Genomic DNA, 19,720 nt, shown 5'->3' with positions numbered 1-19,720 from the left:
GATTACTGAATTTTCCTCTTCTCAACACCTGAAGAAGATGGTCTCATTTACTGTAGAGAGAATCCTCCAGTCTTTGTGCTGGAGAAGGGATAATGAATGATGTATTTCTTGTTCCTTTAAACACCATGTAAAACAATATAGAATGTGCCAGTATAGAACAATGCATCTATATGTGTGACTGCTTTTAGCTTTCTTTCTGATGACCTGGTGCCTGTGTCCTCCCAGTCAAATTGTTATGCAATTGCTACAATGTTGTGCATGCGTCTCCTAAACACTGGATTGGTGGGGATGTGATGGGTGTGTGGAGAGCTGAACATGTCTTAGAAGAAGACATGATAAAGTGATTCCCTGCATGGATAAATATGTATTTATTGCGGTAACTAGCCCTGGTCAGCCTGAGTCCACAAAGTCTACAGAGTCCAAAATCCCAGTAGGCTGTTATGACTGTGTATTATAAAATGACACATAGAACCAATTTCTCATCCTTTCTGCCTCCCTACATGTGAGTGGTCATGATATTTGTGCCATTCTTGTACTGGGAAACAGCTGGGACTGATTTTTGGCATGCTTTTCCAGTTTCCCCTTCTAACCTTTAGCACAGAGCTTCACAGGGAACCATTCTAAGCCTGTAGCTTTTCAATTCAGTTCACCACTCTTACCAGCAGACCCCCTTCTGAGCAAGGGCTTAAAGTGGGATGGATATTTCAGTTCTATCTGCCCAAACAAAAATCCCATCCCAGCTACTCTCAGAAAGGCTATATCCTTAGAGTCCCTACATGGAGGTCTCATTAGATACAGAGCCAGTGAGATCTTACATTACATATTTCCAGCTAGATTTCTAACTGTCATCTTCTCTGGTTCTCCCCCATCCACACCCTACTCCCCCATGTTGATTGCAGGAACAGAGGGATGAGGACTCGCTTGGGCTGCCTATCTCACAAATCAGACTCATGCAGTGATTTCACAGCTATTCTTCCTGACAAGCCCAACAGGGCTTTGAAGTAAGTATAAATGTACCTTTCCTGCTTACCCTTTCTATTTTTTATTTCCCTTCTTTTACTGTGTTTTTTAGGTGTTGAGTCCCAATCCTGCAGCCAGAAAAATATGAAGGAAACCTAAGACCTTGAAAAAGCACAACTTTCTTAGACAATACCTGGATCATACATATACTGGAGCAGATTCTCTTCTCAGACAGGATATGCAGTCCAGCCTGACTGATGTAAGAGAGAACTGTGTGCACATATCTGAGGATGGAATTTGACCTACTATAATTACAAATATAATTCTGAGTGGTCAGCCCTGTCGTGAGATGATCAGAGCAACTTCACTCTATAGCCTTATTTTGACCTACAGTAGCAGAAGCATTTAATTGATGTTCTAAGTCTTGTGATTAAAGTCCACAACAGGCAGCTCAGTTGAATGCAGCCAACTGGGTACCTGGACATTACAGCTAACCACTGCTGTAGGCTCCTGTATCAACATATGCTAGGGCTGCTATAACTCTTGGGACAGACTCTTTACTTGGCTAATCCAAAGTCATGGTCTAACAAAACTCTTTTCAAGCCTAACAGCTTTCCAGGCAACTTCCTCAACGGTTTGTAGTAGGGCTCTTTGCATAAATAATGAATGATTATTACTTCCTTCTTTCAATTTTTTAGAAGACTATCAACAGAGGAAGCTACAAGATGGTCAGATTCCTTTGATATACTTCTGTCGCATAAATGTGAGTAGAAAAAGTGCCCTGTCTGAATATATATTTCTTCATAAATGTTTGCTGAGGATGGAATATGGGCAGGGTATATTTTAAATGATCAGAGTGGAAGGGCAATAGCCCTCCACAATAAGTTACCATAATCATCTTTAGCTAAGGTATCTGGAGTACAGTCACAGTAACTTGCTGGAAGGAGTATTGTCCAGTGAAAGTAGAGGACAAACTAGGAAAAACACCCCTTGGTTTCTAATCCTGATCCTATATTGACTTACTAGGTGACCTGGGGTAATTCATATAGGGTCAAATTCTGGTTTTATACATACTTTTAAGCAGGGGAGGGCAATTATTTCAGGAGGAGGGTCAATTACCGAGTTTAGGCAAGTGGTCAAGGGGTTTTGCCATCTCAGAACCAGAAAAATAGCAAAACCCAGAATACAGTTATCTAAAAATAAAAAAGCTACAACATCATTCATTTGATTTCAAAAAATATTTTTGTCCTGATTTACATGTGTTTGTGTAGTTTACATAGAGGTGATTGCACAATAGCTTAAATGAAGTCTTACTCTTGTATATTGTGGAGAGGGAGGGTGGGAGGTATGGAGGGGTGGGTATAGGTTTGTGGGGGGCTGTTGGTGTGTGGATATGTGAGGTACAGGTGGATATGAGGTTTGTGGGGGGCTGTGTCTTGGGGGGGAGGGTGGCTGGAGTGTGTGAGGGGGGTGGGCTGGGGAGCCTGCATGTATGGCAGTGCAGGGGGGGTATATATGTATTGTATGGTGGGGTGTGTATGTGGGACTCGCCCTATGAACACACACACATACACACGCTTTCCCTCCCTCACTGAGCACGCCCACACACACACAGTCTCCCCTTCCCTCCCTCCCTCCCTTATTGCGCGTGTGCATGCACACACACACTATCCCTCCCTCCCTCCCTTACTGCACGCACGCGCATGCACACGCACACACACACACACACACACACACACACACCCCCATCTCCTGTTTCTGGCCCTGGGGTACTGGCGTGGGCCCTGTGCTCCTGCAATCCGGCGATGGAGCTAGGGGCCATGTGGTGCTGGAGCAGCCAGCCGGTGTGTAGGGAAGCAGTGAAAGCTGCAGCAGGCAGAGGCTTCCGGTTGGGGGGAAGGGTGGAAGGGAGCTGGGGGCGGGTTGAGGCAGGACCAGGCTGGCCTTGCCACTGAGTCCTGCTGGCTCCCCTTGGGTCTGCCCCTGTCTCCTGTCATCTTTGACAAGCAGCCAGGAGCAGATAAATATTCATTTTCTAAATTCTGTAGAGACCCCATGGGCCAGATAGAATGGTCTGGCAGGCTGGATCCGGCCTATGGGCTGTATTTTGCCCACCCCTGGTCTTAAGAGAGCACTAGATTGGGCTTCTGACCACTGAGCAGAGGTCTACATAAATTATTTTGCTGGTAGTGGGTTGAGACAGCCAGACTGGCATGGGACACTCAGCACTGCTACTTGTTGCTACTTCAGAGATGAGAAGTGTGCACTCCTTCCTTGACATTTTGCCTGAATCTAGGTGCACGGGATGTACAGCAGTCCAGCTGTACCAGGCTGACTATACACCCTTATTGCTAAGGAGTAACATCAGTTTCTCTGTGAACAGAACACACATTTGCTCTTGGGGTCAGGGGAGCAAATCTTAGACAGGGTTCCATCATTTTTAAACTGGCTATGTGTGCCAAATTTCCATTCTGTTACTGGTATAGACTGGTATCTGATCACTTACACCAATAAAAACATAATATCTATACCTGGCCCTAATGGCTAAACTTCCTTCATATGCTAGGGAAATGCTACCTCAGCACCTTCCTTGTCTTCTGAGCCCACTTTCTTCACCTTCTCCCTTCAGTCACAGTGCAAGTACACAGAATCCCCAAGAGCACAGGCCTTGCTGGGGCAGCAATATGAAAAGGAATCATTGGAGGACTAAAGGAGTCTGGAGAGAATAAGAATCCTGCCTCCACACTCCCCCAGCTATACAGTCTATTATCATTCAGTAACTCCCCACTGAAATGATACTACTGGGTCTATGTACATGTGCCTATTAATGTGCAGCAATAAGATCCAGAGCAATAAGCCCTGGAGCTAATTACTCCAGGATCGCAGGATGTGTGCCCAGAATTACAGCACGTTGAGCCAGGGTGGAGCAGTCCCAGCTGGCATGTCCTGAGGGTCAATGTGGGGCTAGCCAGTGTTCTTCATTATGGGGCTAGCCAGCAGGCAGCCTCCACACTTAAGCACCCTCATGCCCCAGCCAGCCAGGGCAGCATCTACACATGCGCTGATGTGGAGTTTTTTACTCTGTAGCAAGATAGTACTTGTATTAACAAGTACTATTCTGCTGCAGAGTAAATTAGTTTGCTCCAGCCTAATAGGGGTGCACATGTAGATGGTGAGACATTTACTGCGCACCTAATTAGCCTACTGTGAAGTAAACATCTTGTGTAGATGTGCCCATTAATGTTTTTTCTTAACATCTGAAAAAGAACACAATAAAGAGTAAATTGTATAATCTCATTCCTCTGCAATGATGCTACAACCCTAATGCAGATTGCAGCTGAAATTTTTGAAGTCACCTGGGAATCTAGCTGCCAAGTCCATTTCCTTCTAATGGGCAATCCAATGGGCATTTAAATCCCTTAAGTGCCTTTGAACAACCCAGCCTACAGCATTCGTCACCAGAAAGAAACTGATGCTATTTTAGTTGCCACGGAATGTAATTTATGGCTGAGAATACAAATATTAAAGTTTTATGTATACAAGCCTTAAAAAGCATGTAATCAACCCACTTTCATACCACTCAACAGATCGATCATTCTAATTCTGTTCAGAAAAATATTATTCTGCCCCACAACAACACATAATTTGGGGAAGTTATAAGCAAAATAGTAAAATCAGCAATATACATTCAGTAGCACATTTCCATCAGAGAATAAAACAGGAAGCACAGTGAAGTTGTGTGGGCAGTATAGAAGTGAAAATGGGTGATGAAGGATTACATGGCAAGAGGGAAAAGGCTGGATTATTTGTTTAGACAGATTGTATAACCAGTACAGAATTTTGTTTTAATAAAATATAATTTTGCTGTCTTTCTTTGAAACACATTGTGAAGGAATTAATTGACAGTTATTAACTGCTTCAAGACCCGAGACTAAAAAAGGTGCTATAATATTTCAACAACAATAACTCAGTTAGCAAGGAATGATTGGTAGGAAATATTTCATTTTTATATGGTATTTTGGTCAAAATATAAAATATTAGAGAAAAAATGTCAATTGAAAATGACCAGCTGCAGTTGTTCTGCCAGAGTCCCATATTAGGATGTGAAGAAAGCTAAGTGGTGCGATTCATAGATTCATAGATTGTAGAGTCAGAAGGGACCACAAAGGATCATCGTGTCTGACCCCCTGCACCTGGCAGGAAAGAGGTCTGAGGTCAAATGACCCCAGCCAGGTGTCTATCAAGCCTCCTCTTGAAGACCTCCAAGTTAGGTGATAGTAACGCCTCTCTTGGAAGCCCATTCCAGATTCTGGCCACCCTCACTGTAAAAAAATTTCTTCCTAGTGTCTAACCTGAATCTACTCTCCACTATTTTGCACCCCTTATCTGAAGGGAAATTTCAATTACAAAAACTATGAAACTAAGGTGTCAGGCACTGGAATTATACAAGTTGTTTCCTCTTTCATTTGGCAGATATGAATGATAAACTAAATCTTAGAATAACGATAAATCAAATCTTAGAATAATAGTCACCACAAAAATGTCAAAATGTATTAACAGTTTCCAGTGTGGTTTCAGAGATACCAGTTTTTCCCTTTATCTAGACTAGGAAGTAATCATAACAACTTTGATGACAAGTGCTGGTTTCTAATAGCAATCACTGTAGAAATTACACAGTGATTAGTGAAATAAGTAATCTAATAAATCACTTTCTAAAGACATATTCCATGATTATGTTTTTGTACCCAAATCCTCCAAAATTGCCAGTCTGAGTCTCAAAATCCATTCTCAGTTACATTGATGTATGGACGTGAAGTAATTCCACTGGAACATCATCATTCCAGTGTAAAACTAGAGTGGTATTTATTTGGTGTAGTGACCTTTGGGTGAAAGGAATTATCTTTCGGAAGTTGCAGATATTTTCATTTGTGCACACCTGCATCAGAAAGGCAACAGAAGTTCCAAAGATCCATTGTGGAAGCAGAAATAAATCAGTTATCTGCAGGTTTTTTTCCTATTAAGAAACACTCATCAACATAACTAGCACTAACATTTGACAGGTAAAGGAACCTTGTGACTACTTAAGTGTTTCTATATGACCAACCCCAGGAAACCTTATCAGCTGACACCCAAAAAGGAGAGAATCATGTCACTCTAATTTCCTTATAACTGTCCAGGTTAACAGTAATATCTAGTATAATTTCAATTCATGCTTCAGGGCATGAGCTAATCATCAGCTGGGCTCAGGGAGAATTTTCCCCTGTGGTTTATAGTGTTATGCAGGTATAACACTTCACTTGATGCATCTGCCACAGATCCTCATTTCACTAGGTGACCCATGGGTCTGTTTTCGAATAGAAATTCCTATGCGGATTACAAAGTGGTTAAAGACTCCCATGGTTTAACTCACGTGCGATACAGGCAGTTTTCACATGCCTGGGTCAAAATTGCATCTGGAATGAGGCTTGGGGCTTCTTTTCCCTCCACAATTTCCATAGTTATGGCATGTGCTAGACCATAAAATGTGCTCAGGAACTGAATAACAAATCATAGAAAATGAGGGTTGGAAGGGACCTCAGGAGGTCATCTAGTCCAACCCCCTGCACAAAGCAGGACCATCCCCAACTAGAACATCCCAGCCAAGGCTTTGTTTAGCTGGGTTTTGAAAACCTCCAAGGATACAGAGTCCACAACCTCTCTGGGTAACTTGTTCCAGTGTTTTACTATCCTCCTACCCTCCTACCCTCCTTTCTAAGATCTAACCTAAACTTCCCTTGCTGCAACTTGAGAGCATTGCTTCTTGTTCTGTCATCTGTTACCAACAAGAACTGTCTAGCTCCATCCTCTCTGGAACCACTCTTCAGGTAGTTGAAAGTTGCTATTAAATCCCCCCTCAAATGGTTGCCAAGTCTTGTTATACTTGCAGAGCTACATGAGGAGGGTAGATTAGAATGGGGAAGTATTTCTTGAATCAAAATGTGATTAAATATCACTATAAAGTGATCCAGTCAAGGCATCCTCATGATATGTCAGTGTCAACTGCCAGATGAAACAAGCTGATACTGTACACATCTGCTACTGTGCAGCAAGGAACTCTTGCATTCAGTCCAGTGAAAACTTGGATAACAAATGTTGTATGTTTCCAATGCAATCTGGCTTTAGAATTATAGATGAATTTAAGGGAATCCAGAGTTTTCACTTCCCCCACCTTATCCCTACACCCAGCCCCTGCCTCCATGTCTCTCTGGTCATAATCTTTATCAGGAATCTGTCTTTTTTTTTAAGTAGCATGCAGTGTTTTCATATTGGACCTGATTCATCTTGGCACTAGTTGGAACCTAGCTTGGGGGCTGAGGGGCAGCAATGTATGCTGGGGCTGCTGGAGTCCTCCTAAAAAGATTCAGGGTAGCCCTGGGGGCTACTTTAGCCTATGCTGTAACTGTCATGGGGCCTATGGGCCTTGCAACATCTGAGGAATAGCTAGGGTATCGGAACACTCAATTATGCACTCTCCTGTCCTGAGATACCTCCTATGCTGTGAGAGCATGGAGTTATAAAGCCAATAGTGGGTCGTGCCTACTGAGGGGAGTCCTGCTGCAACTGGGCTTTTTCCTGGGAGTGGTGGGGAAGGGAGCACTTCTGACTGCTTAGAGGCCTTTTGGGCCACCTGGGCTGTTACAAAGGAACTATATGTCATCAGTGAATCAGCCCACTGTCTGTAGTGATTCCAAGACTGGGCAATGCCCTATTTGCTAAAGGAACTGGTATGATTCAAGCCAACTACTTTCTGGGTTGTGTATCATCAGCATCAGCCCTAGCAAGCAATTGAGAATGGGCAGGGCAGCATCACTCATGCCTTTCCAAGCACACACACAGCTCTGCAGCAGGGATCATTTTTGTCACGCTCATCTTGGAATAAGATGTGGGAGTCCATTCTGCACCCTTCCAGCCCTGTTTAATGCCAGCTGGTAGAAAGAAGCTGAAGTCTCTGTTTTGTCCATATTTTCCAGGTGAACAATTTAATACACTATGTCTATTTGCAAATGTAAACTGGTGAAGCAAAGCCACTGAGAAATACAGTCAGTCTGTCAGATCCCCTGCTGAAACAGTAGCTTTACTTGTTGGTCACAGGAAACCTCAAACCATAACGCAAATGGATTCCCCTGGCTCAGGGTTTCTCTATCTAAGCTCACAGCACAGAGCCAAGGAGCAGCAAGAACCTAGAGAGAGTCTTATTTTACCTCCCAGGAGCACCTTTGTGAGCGTAAACTGCTGTTCACTCTTTATTTGCCAGAGATAGGGCAGGGCATGTTGCTCTACCAACAATACTGTAGACCTTTCATTTTCTAAGTGCACATAGTAGCGGAAAAAAACTGGGGGTGTGAAAGCACAGGAAGCGGATCCTGAATTCTGTGCTTTGTGCTTCCTTGTGCATTAAATAGACAGCAGAAGTGACTCTAATATGCATCTAATATTGGCATCTTTTCTCAGTTCATGCCCATGAAGATTAATGATGACTCCTGTGAGATTGGAGTTCAGTCTGGTCTGGAGAGTGTATGTGCAGTAAGTGACAGAACAGTAAGCCTCCTTTGGTATCCCATGCCCAGGAGACATGGTCTAGTCTGCCAGATGGAAATTCCTTTTGACAGGATGCTAGAGGAAATGCAAGTAGTGGCATATCTTGTTCTGCAACCCTCCCAGGAATGGGCACATAGCTTGTCATTCATCCAGCAGGACAGTGTGTCCTTAAATCCTGAATTTGTTTTCAGCTCAGAGTCAGACATATAAAAATCTTCATGTGAAATTTTCATTTTAGTTTTGTGAAGATTTCCCCCCACTTTCTTCATAGTGTACAATTTCTTGTGTTTTCTGGTATGGTTTTCTGCCTACCCTTTGCCATTCTTATCACAAAATCATGGGAAAAGCCCATGCTCCTTTCTGGTTATTTTCAAGCCAGAACAGCACATCCATATTCTGTGCTTTCCACAGAATTCATCTAAGGTCAGAGAAGGTCATCCTCCCCCACCTCTTATTCATCATTGCCTGTGCAGCCAACATGCTGTCAGAGAATCCTAGCCTTATCTCCTTTGTCCCAGGATCCATGGTTTCTCCTATTGCTGAGCAATTCCTCCATTTACCACAGGGACTATTCCCTATACAAAGTGCCAATCACATCTACAGCATTAAACAATAATCATTAATAGCTTTCCCTTTCCTGCATGGCTAGATTCCTGGTGATTAAACTGTCTATGATTTAAGCTGTTAGCTTTAGATCTTTTTTAAGCTGATGAGGCTGGCCTTGGTTGACAGCCATCATGTTCTGGCCAGCAAAGCCCTTTCCTTGTTGCAATAGTCAATCTACTCGCTGTGATTTAGGGGAAGAAACTCAGAGGTGAGGTCAAGAACACAATCAGTTCTAATCACAGCTTTGTCATGGACCCTGGGAAAGTCATTGACCATCCCTGCTTCATTGTTCCTGTCTGTGAGACAGGGACAATAATACCAACCTAATTCAAAGGTGAGTTGCATGGATGAATAAATGAAATTAGTGATGAGCTATGTTTTAGTACTATATATGATTGTTACCTAAAGCCTACAGGGCTAACTTATGCCTTTAAGACCCAACCCTGTTTTGGGAGCAGCAAGGGAACTATCCTGCCCCAGGAAGATCTTGGTAAAGGATTATGTTATAGGAGATATTAATACTTAGCACAATCCACTCCTTTATTCTGCAGTATACTTTACTGCTATTTTGGGGGTACAGAAAGGGACAAATCTTGAAGTCCTCGTTCAGGCTAAATCTTCACTGAAGCCAGCAGGCATTATGGCTGAGTAAGACGTGAGTAAAACCAGTAATGTATCTGTGATCTGGCTCATACTCACAAAGGAAGAGTAAAAGAGTGTATCTAACCTGCCATTGCTCAGCTGTCACAGACTTCCAGATTCCTCCTTGGTCTCTTATGGGCTCTGACTCTCTCCCCTGAGTCAGGGAATTCTAGGCACTGTCTTTATCCTGCCTGCTCTATGGTGATTGCTTCCTCATTTGGTTTTTGAGGATCTCTACACTTACAGTTCCTTTTTTGAGTCAGATGTCTGACTAAGTATATGAGACCTATCCTAAAGGACATTGTCCCTAATCAGTACTTCTTGAAGGACCATGCTTTTGGACAAGGTTGCCACTCTAGTCTATGGATAGCCCATGCTGCCATACCTAAAGGCTCCTAATCCTGTTCTTCATTTCTGCACTTTATCTGTATGATATGCTTTATGTATTGGACTTCCTAGCTGTTCCAAGTCTCTTGAATTGATATTTCAGTAGGTGACCCTGTAGATGATGCTCTTTTCTTCAAGCCAATACTGAATCTGACAGTACTGGAGTCTTGTGTTGAGACAGGCTGTTCGTTCAGATGAGAAGAACTTCGAAGCAAAGATTCTGACCTCTTGTAACAAACCCTCTCAAGATTCAGTTTATGAGTGGGAAGGTGTTACAATCAACATACAAGCTAACTCAGGTAATGGCATCCCACATACCTAAATTCACCCCACATTTTCACTCAGATACAACATACTGCTTCATTTCCCATCACAAACTGCTGTGCAACCCCACTGTGCAGCACCTGTTTAATAGCACTCAGTAATCTCATGTTCATTTTCTGAGACATAACTGCTACTGCCCACACTGGAAATACTGGTGATCAGCCAGAGACTGAAGGACAAAGGGAGAGGGAGCCAGCCAGCCCTAGGATTTGAACAACCCCACCCACGGAAGATCCACCTTTGTCCTCATGTTCCCTCTTACATCAGGTCCAATCACCTTCAGGTCTCCAGATAATTACAAATGACTGTAGATATCTGACCTAAGAGAAGGGCTTTTTCCATGTATAGAGACCTGGCACATGGGGGTTACAGAAGTCTTTGGGAGAAGGGCAAGTGTCAGATTCTTATGGGTGAATGCATGCAAGTAGTATGTGCCCCTGGCAGCAAAGGGCTTCTTGGTCAGTGGCATCAGGGGAGGTCTCTTCTTCCTATAGCCATGAGAAAAAAAGAAAAGAGACAGAGGAAGGAAGGAAGCAAGCAAGGAGCAGCAGAACAGAGAGAGAGAGGGAAAGTGAAAAAAGAAAGAGAAAAGGATAGAATTGAGATGAGGGAAAATAATGAGGATGGGGTGAGAAAGAGGGCCAGTGAGATCTCTGACATGCCCTGCATTACAGGCTCAAGGAAGGGCCATCATCTCTTTCAGGTACATCTTCCTCAGCATGCCAACCCCCCACCCTGCTGCTCTTCACTGCTGCAGCTCTGTAATCCCCTGTATACAAGTCACATTATACAACGTAAAGTGTCCTGTTGTGTGTCTTTTACTTCTTTGTCTTCACCCCATAGGTGTACTCCCTCTTTAAGACAGTCTTATTTGCCTTAGTGGCTAGAATAATGACTTCCAGCCACCCCCATAGTTATGGCAGTGCCTCACAGATGACTCATTTCCCCCTTTGTAGGGGATCTCTTGGTCCCAAAGAGCCACTGGGCCCCTCAGGCCCTAAACCATTGTCCGGGTTTCAGCCTTCTTGGCCTTTGCCCTTTTTTGTCTGGATGAGCCTCCTCAGCCCAGATCCACCACCCTGGACTCTTGAGGCAAATATTTATACATGTGCCCTGGGAGTGGGGTAGTGGTGCTTTAATTAGAGCGGTTCTAAAAGCTGCTCTAATTAAAGTGCCTGGAGCATCACATATATTAGCATCCCCATGCTGAAAAATGGCAGTGTGGGTGCTTTAACTAAAGCTCATCAAAAGAGCTGAAGTCTGCTGGAGCATGGTAATTAGCAGCACGTCGGAGCAGCCTTGCTGCATGTGTGTAGGCTCCCTGGGTTCCTAAGGCCCAGCCCCACGTGTCTCTGATCAAAGCTGGCCTCACAAGCAGAGAGTACCCCTGGCACCCTTCTCTATGGCGTCCTGACCTCCTGTACAACCACAATCCAGTCCTCCCATCATAAAATGAAAAAAAAAGAAAACCAACACATAAAGGATTAACTTTCTGGTTCTAACTCAAGCTCAGTCCCCTCAGGGCCATAACCATTGTCACCTTCATAAGGATGGCCTCGATTCCCCCAGTCCCAGGTTACTTCCTTTCCCCTGGCAGCCAGCTCTGCCTCCCAGCTCCTTCCCCTGCAGCCTGCAGGCCTGGACTGCCCATCCCAGCTCAGAGAGTGGGCTTATATGCAGCCAAGCTCTGTCCTTTCTAGTCAGTATACTCCTGCCCCTAGAGATGTGCCCAGCAGTTTCTACTCAGCCTAGTGAATTGTTGGGATGTTCTTGTCCTGCAGCCTTCCCAAGGTCCTTAGCAGGCCCATACCTAAATGTTGCAGTTCTTGTTGGGGCTGGATATTGCCAAGGCTACAAAAGTAGCTCCCCCACTGATTGCAGTTAACAACGTTGGGATTCCCTGTCCCAAAGAGTAAGGAATAAGATCAGGAACGTGGAGTGGAAAAAGACACATTTTATAGAGACAGCCATATTGTGCCTGTCAAGAAGGATAGGTGATTGAGGCCAGGCTCCAAACCAGCAGCACAGCCCAAGACATTCTGTACTGAAGCATACAGAGTACACGCTGGGGGGCACAAACCACAGTGGTTGCAGTGCTCACAGGGTTTCCATAAGTGCTTCTCAGTCTCCTTGCCAGCTCAAGTCTGGCATCTAGTGCAGCAGCGGGGTGCAGCAAGGGGTTAAAGTAGATAAAAATAGAAGAGGTGCTTACCATCACTGGAGCTGTATGTGAAACTTATGCAGCAAAGTGATAGTGTTTTCTCTTGTGTGCATGGCAGGGGGGAGAAGACAAAGACAAGAAAATATGAGGGTTTGTTAAGTAGCCTTTGATATTGTGAGACCAGGTCCTAAGGCAAACTCATAACAGGCCAGACAAGTGTGTGCATACTTATATATGAGTATGTATGCAATGTATAATTGCGGGAAGTGCTCCCTACTCTCTCCACTCACCCCACCTATGAAAGCCAAGAGGAAGAGGGATCTGAAAGAACCTTTCTGGAACCTTCAGAGACTTCCAAAAGACCTCTTCCACCCTCTCACTGATTATCATCCCCTGTTCTGTAGATATTTTTAGAGATAAAAATTGGCATGGGGTAATGCTGGCCCAAGAGGGTTCTTGTCATAAACCTGAAATGACCCCATGGTAAAAATCCAAAGGGGTTGGAGCATCATAATGGAAAAATGTTATGGGTCAAATTCAGCCCTTGCATAGATGAGTATAATTAATAGATTTTGGCTTCACTTTCTCCAGGGCTGATCTTGGTCTTAGACTTGCAGAGAAAGGAAACACAACAGCTGAATCCATATGAGCTCGTTTTATGAATATGCCAAGTGTAACAAGTGGACTGTCCTGGAGCTGGTCTAAATATTGGCCTGCCTACTTGTCTAGGGCAGTCCACCCACTTGCCTCCCTGCCGTGCCTTTGATGTAACTTAAAATGTTCCCAGGCAGGAGTCTGCCCATTTAATTGCTCTGATGCCAAGGGTGCTACACAGCTCCAAACCTCTCCTTATATCATGTCCCATGCCTTGCACATGGCATCCAGATCCATTAATACTCCCCCCAGCCTCTTAGTAGGGCCGCACTCAGCCTCACCCAGCCCGAACTTAGCTTCAGGCATCCTCAAACCTACCTGGGCCTCATGGCCCTGTAGCCTCCCATGCTTGTCCTTTGATGACCGGCAAGAGTTCTTGACCAGAGAGGGTGTACTTATTCCCCGGTATGTAGTCAGCTTGCTGGCTCGGGTATCTGTGGGAGTATTATAAGTCCGTACCTGCCATGTCTTTGGTGTTATAAAAAGCTAGAAAGGCCGATCTTTGTCCTCATACAGCCTTCACACAGATGCCATAGGTCCCACATTTCAGGGCTGTGCCTCCACTACACCCCCACCTGGTGCCTCCCAGATGACAACACAGGTAAACAATGTCCAATCACAATTTGCAACAGTGTCTTCCCGGCGCTGATGCAAAAGTATACAAAATCCTCTGCACTGGTACATCTCCCCGACTTGGGAGTTAAAAAGTCCATATCACAGCACCGTCCACATACTGAGGCTAGGGAAGTTAGCTCTCCTTCCCCTGTGCCCAGCCGCAGTACTCACAGCTATACCACGCTGCCTGCAGATTTTCCTGGTCTGTCTCCAGCTTTCATCGTTGCCAAGGTCCAATTTCCTGCTCTCTGGTACTTGATGTAGCTCCTTTGAGCCAGCTCCAATGAGAGCTGCTTGCTGCTACTGTTTCCGCCATTTGCCCCTGAGGGGCTGTCCCTCTGGAGTGCGGCTGCCACGGAACCACCGCAGCCACTTTTGGTCCTCCTGTGCACCGTGTCCAGGGGGGGTTTAAACTCCACCTCCGCATTGCGCTCTTCCCACTGAGCCCAGTGGGTCCTTATTAGCTGGGGTTGACCTGGAACCAGCATCTCTGGACGTGCCTGATGTGCTTCTGGGTCATCATCTGGGAGCCTCAGCCCAGCTGCTGCTGCAGCCGATCGAGCTCCGCTGCCACACCCCCCATACTGGGACTTCTTCACATGCCCTTTGCTGGGGCCTCAATACCCTGCCCTTCACTGGCTGCTGGGCCTAATGCCCCTTGGGCCTCAGGCCTCACTCAGTGGGCCTGGGCCCTGCCTCAGGCCCCCTTCAATTGGCCTGGACCCTGCCTCAGGCCCTACTCAGTGGGCCTTGGCCCTGTGCTTTTCTGTTGGGGTGCGCTCCCCTAGCCTTCCCCCTCCACAGGGTCACCTGCAAGGCAGCAGAGGCTGAGGATTTCCACTGCCCCATCCTCGCCTTTCACTGGGGAGGCACAGGTGTGACATTTCCTGAGGACTGCCCCACCACAAGCAGCCCTACCACACCATCCTCCCTAGCAGGATGTAGTTTTAGGTCATGCCCCGGGACCAGGAGCTTCCTCCATCCCCATAGTTCCTACTCTGAATCTCCAAGCTATTCTGGGAGCAGCAGATCTCTGGCTGGGTGATATTGTTCCTTCAGCCCCCTACAGCAACTGCTAGCTCTGCTCTTGGGGCTTAGCCCTATACCCAGGCACCCAGCCTCTCCACTAATCAGGCAGCCTCTTATCTAACATGTGACCGCCTGATTGGGTCTGTTCTCACCTGCAGGCTGTTTGCCACCTGCTCAGACCCCTTAAAGTGGCAGGCACAACCTGTGCTCTGCCACACCAAGGCATAGAAATTAGAACACTCACATTTCCTAACAAGTTCTGCTACGTTTAACACACGTGACCTCAGCTGGCCTGGAATATTACTGAAATCCCACAAATGCTGAGCACTGAAAATAGCTAAGAGCACATTGATCACCTACCCAGAAATGCAGTTATCACTCAGCATTTCTTCCTTTTCCTGTTTATTGTAGTCATTACAGTTAGAATGTCCAAGGTCCTTCCTGTGTGGAAATAAATAATGAGAAACCCAGGAGATAAGACTACAAATGGTGTATTTTGAAAAATTTTAACTTAGTCACAAATGGGTGAATGGATGAATATGAAGTATTTGCAGGGATTTATCTGGACCTGCCTGAAGTTGTTTCCTGTTTTCCTTCTCCTTTCATGCATAAATCCAATGTTTCCCCTCACAGATGGGGTGGCTGCATTCCGCGCGTTCCTAAAGACAGAGTTCAGTGAGGAGAACCTGGAGTTCTGGCTGGCCTGTGAAGAGTTTAAAAAGACCCGATCAGCAACCAAACTGGCATCAAAGGCTCACAGGATCTTTGAAGAATTCATTGATGTGCAAGCCCCTCGAGAGGTTGGTAGTCGTATGCCTCCTGGTGGGATTATTCTCGGAGGCAAGCCTAGAAAGAAAACTCTCTAAGTGATGGAAGAAAAAGGAGTGGTTGGGAACACTTTGGTTTGCCACGAGTCTCACCAATGAGATTTTGTACTCTTTAAGTAACCAGTACAGAATTTAGAGCTGGGAATTGTTCCTTTAACAAGATGATGATGTCACATCCTATACTGTGAGTCAGGTTGTGGCATTATACTGTTTACCCAGCCAGGAGTTCTAGTGAATATACATCCAATTTCTAAAAAATGTTTCCCCTGACAAACAACCTGCCTTGATGATACTGATCTTTAGAAAGCTGACTCCAAAGGCATTCCTGTGAGAGAGTTTGCCATTGCTCCTCTTTCGGACTATGGGAGATTCCATGGTGCCAATGAGGAAAACTCAGACTTTTATCAAAACTTGCGACCTGTCAGCATTGGCAATCTGAGGTCAAATTAATTTCCTACTGAAGTGGATAACAATATTTCCATCATGATAATGGGAGCTGGATAAGATCATTGGTGTCCTGTTATGCTTAATGCATTCCCAATGGGCTTAGAATCTGGAGTCCTGATCCCACAAGTTTCATGTTGAAACCAACCAGTGCCACAAACATATGAAGCAACACATAGAGGTCTACTTCCTTGATTATATAATTCCCTGTTATATAATTATGGAAGCCTAAGTAGTTCGACAGGATAGCAATGGGAAACTGTCTCCTAGGGATGCCTTTTCAGTCAGTTTTCTCATGACAGCCAGGATAAAGACATAATTTTATTAAGACAAAATCTATGAAAATTATAGGACACAGGTTCATCGTAACATTATACTAATTTAGTAGAAAAGTCTTGGCATAATATATTTTGATGCAATGGCAAATGATGAGAAAATCCAAACAATTTATTTCAAAATAAAATAATGTAAAGCGATTTAACCCAAATTTACTAGTAGTTTGAGCCCCTAAAAATTCATTCTTTATTAATTTTGACATGCATAGAGTGAAGTTTGTAAAAAGTATTGTAAAAGAGTCTTCATCAGTGGGGGGCTAGCTGGAGTAACAAAGACAGGGGTCTACAGTTTCAGATTTAGAACAGGTGTCTAAAGATAGGCAACTAAATCCATAATAAGAAACCTAAATATAAGTAGCAAAGGTCCTGACTATCCCAAGATGGCACAGAAATTAATATATATTAAGTACCTATTTTAAGCTGCCTAAGCATGAAAATTGGGATATAGTATATTACAACTCTCCCCCTACCCCTCCAACTCATGTTTTTTATCATTACAATTATGTCTGTGACAAACACCATTTTAACCACATAAGTCCAGGCTTGCTCTATGTCAACTTCTTTTTTGGACATTTTTCCTAGGTGAACATAGACTTCCAGACACGGGAGGTGACAAGAAGAAATGTGCAGGAGCCCTCTCCTTCTTGCTTTGATGAGGCCCAGGGGAAAGTGCACAGCCTCATGGAGAAAGACTCTTACCCCAGGTTCCTGAGATCCAAAATGTACACAGATCTGCTGACTCAAACCCAGAGGAGGCTCAGTTAGAGCAGATTGGGGCCAGAAGAAACCATGAGCTTCCCACAGCAGCCAAAACCATTTCCAAATGTGAAACTCCATTGTTGTTAAAAAAATAAGCAGTGGTACGGGAGCAGAAGGAGGGAGAGGGGGAGGGGGAGTGGAAGGGGAGCCCACTCCAGAACGTGACCCAAACACAGTGCTAGGACTCTCTGAGTTTGTGTATGTGCTTTGGTTCTTGGTAGCATCCTGAAGTCGTTGCCTTTCTCTGCAACAGAAATGTATCCTCTGTGGTGCAAAGGGCCATCTGCCTAGAAGATGGATGGGCCTCCTAAAACTCACTCCACAGGCTATTCTGTAAATAATGCTGATATACCCCTCCATCCTTCTAGAGCTCTCCTGGCTCAAACCTCTTCCATACATTTGGAGATGATGCTAAGGGTAGTCATGAAACCAGTGTCGCTGAGCACAATCTAGAGCACTGCTTTACTCACACGGGTGGCTAGGACTCTGATCTGAAGATTGGGGTGGGAGGAACTAAGGCCACAGGACCTGAGCTTCCTCCTGGCTTAGATGGAAGAGATCAACTGAGTCAGCTCTTTCTTCCAGGTGACACATACATTGTGAGGTCAGTAGTGACCATCTTGCAGCCCCTTCCTACCTATCTGACAGCACCCCTGACTATAAAGTCCTTCTCTGTGGGGGAAAGAAGCTGAATGGTACTTTTATTAATTTGTCAAGGAACTTCAGTTTCCTCACCACATGGCCAAACCAAAGGCCCTGGCTAGAATGGCTTTGTTATTTCTTCTGGTGCAAATTATTATTTATTACAGATATTTATTTACACTGAAGTTAAGCCTATGGGCTTTGCCCCTAAGTGGCCCCATTCTGTGTGACAATGTACCAAAACAAAACCAAAAAAAGATGCTCCTGCTACCTAAAAAACTTTGCAGGATTAGTGGACTCTTCTTGTGAGGCAACTGTCAGGTACCAAGACAAATCCAAGACAAGAGATGTTCCTCCCCACTAATTGCTAACAAGTGCGGGGAACAAAAGGCACATCTGTTATGGCAGAACACACTTTTCATATATTGCCTGATTGGGGGCATGATGGAGAGAGATGGAGAAACATGGAAATCATGGTTATACTATTAATATTTATTGGTTACCAACTGTTATTATCATTTAATGATTGCCAGTTGAATGCTCAGTATTCAGGCAAATATAGAGACATGGGCCCTACCTGAGGAATTTGTTCCAAAATAACTAGTGCCCTGGAAACATAGTGCATAGAGTTAAGCCTTGAAGCAGTACTTGCTGTATTTGCAACATTTTTATTACATAGTTTAGGAGGAAATTGTGAACAGACATCAGTTGTGTCACAGGACAACCATGGTGTAAAATAATACAGTTAGAGTAGAATCTAAAATCTGTAGTTAGAGTGATCCCTGGGTTTTCTATCCTCCAAGTTTGGGTTAAAACACTGATGTATTACGGAGTAGGCAGGAAGAACTGGACTCCAAGCTAAGCGCAGCAAAGTTAAAAAAAAAAAAATGCTTTGTAGATATCAAAGAGATGTGCGTGTCCATACATTATAGAATCATAAAATCAATGGACCGGAAGGGACCTGTAAGATCATCAAGTCCAGTCCTCTGCCATGTTCAGGAGGTTATTAACAGGCTCAAATGAGTTCAACGAGGTGCTTGTCCAGCCTCCTCTTGAACACCTCCAAGGATGGTGACTGTACCACCTCTGCTGGGAGTGTGCTCCAGATTTTAGATACCCTTACAGAAAAGAAGAGTTTCCTAATGTCCAACCTAATTTTTTCCTCAATTAGTTTGTGCCGGTTGGTCCTCGTCCTCCCTGGGGGTGCCTTTCTGAAGAGTTGCTCCCCTAGATTTGGTGTACACCCTTGCAATACTTGTAAGCGGCTGTAAAGTCACCTATACCTATATTATGCAGGACATAGTTCTCAAGCGCTGTTTTAAGGTGATGCTGTGCAGAATAAGCTGGGGAATTAATAATGTCTGTAGATTAGTCACTGTGAGCATTCTCATGGGAGGAGTCAGGGCTGTCCCTGGGGGGGTGCGAATCTGGGTGACTGCCCTGGGCCCCGTGCTTTGGTGGGGCCCTGTGGTCAGTGCTGCGTAGACCCTGCTGCTGCTGCCACATGCTGCAGCTGTCGGCTCTGCCACTGCTGCCAAGCACTGCTGGCTCTGGCTGCTCAGCACCCCCCCCCCCCCACTCTGCTAGCTCCAGCCACTCTGCCCCCCCCCGGGTCCTGCACACCCCTAGGGACGGCTCTGGGAGAAGTGGTGTTTTTGCTGGTGTGTTACAATCATAATTATGCCTGTAAGTGTTCCAAAGACCAAGTCTGTAATGTGACCACTGGGTAAAACCAGTACCTGGGTTAGAAAAGAAGG

The 19,720-nt window shown here is 44.9% G+C and overlaps 1 protein-coding gene across 1 annotated transcript; it reads left to right on the top strand.

The window, feature by feature from the left end:
• Nucleotides 1-903: 903 nt before the first annotated feature.
• Nucleotides 904-19,514, top strand: RGS8 (regulator of G protein signaling 8). Its single transcript, XM_006277253.3, has 4 exons — nt 904-1,001; nt 1,659-1,723; nt 15,590-15,756; nt 17,145-19,514. The coding sequence occupies exons 1-4, from the start codon at nt 910-912 to the stop codon at nt 17,325-17,327; spliced, it is 507 nt and encodes a 168-aa protein (XP_006277315.2). The 5' UTR covers nt 904-909; the 3' UTR covers nt 17,328-19,514.
• The last annotated feature ends 206 nt before the right edge of the window (nt 19,515-19,720 follow it).

The sequence above is a fragment of the Alligator mississippiensis genome, chromosome 5, assembly GCF_030867095.1.
Source record: "Alligator mississippiensis isolate rAllMis1 chromosome 5, rAllMis1, whole genome shotgun sequence".
Lineage (NCBI taxonomy): Eukaryota > Metazoa > Chordata > Crocodylia > Alligatoridae > Alligator > Alligator mississippiensis.
This window is presented reverse-complemented; position numbering and strand designations above follow the sequence as displayed.

What these genes read in the sequence shown, in the direction of transcription:
- RGS8 (XM_006277253.3), top strand. Translation starts at nt 910, where the DNA reads ATGAGGACTCGCTTGGGCTGCCTATCTCACAAATCAGACTCATGCAGT. An exon ending in AAGCCCAACAGGGCTTTGAA is followed by an intron (nt 1,002 to 1,658) that starts GTAAGTATAAAT and finishes TCAATTTTTTAG; the next exon opens with AAGACTATCAACAGAGGAAG. An exon ending in TATACTTCTGTCGCATAAAT is followed by an intron (nt 1,724 to 15,589) that starts GTGAGTAGAAAA and finishes TTCCCCTCACAG; the next exon opens with ATGGGGTGGCTGCATTCCGC.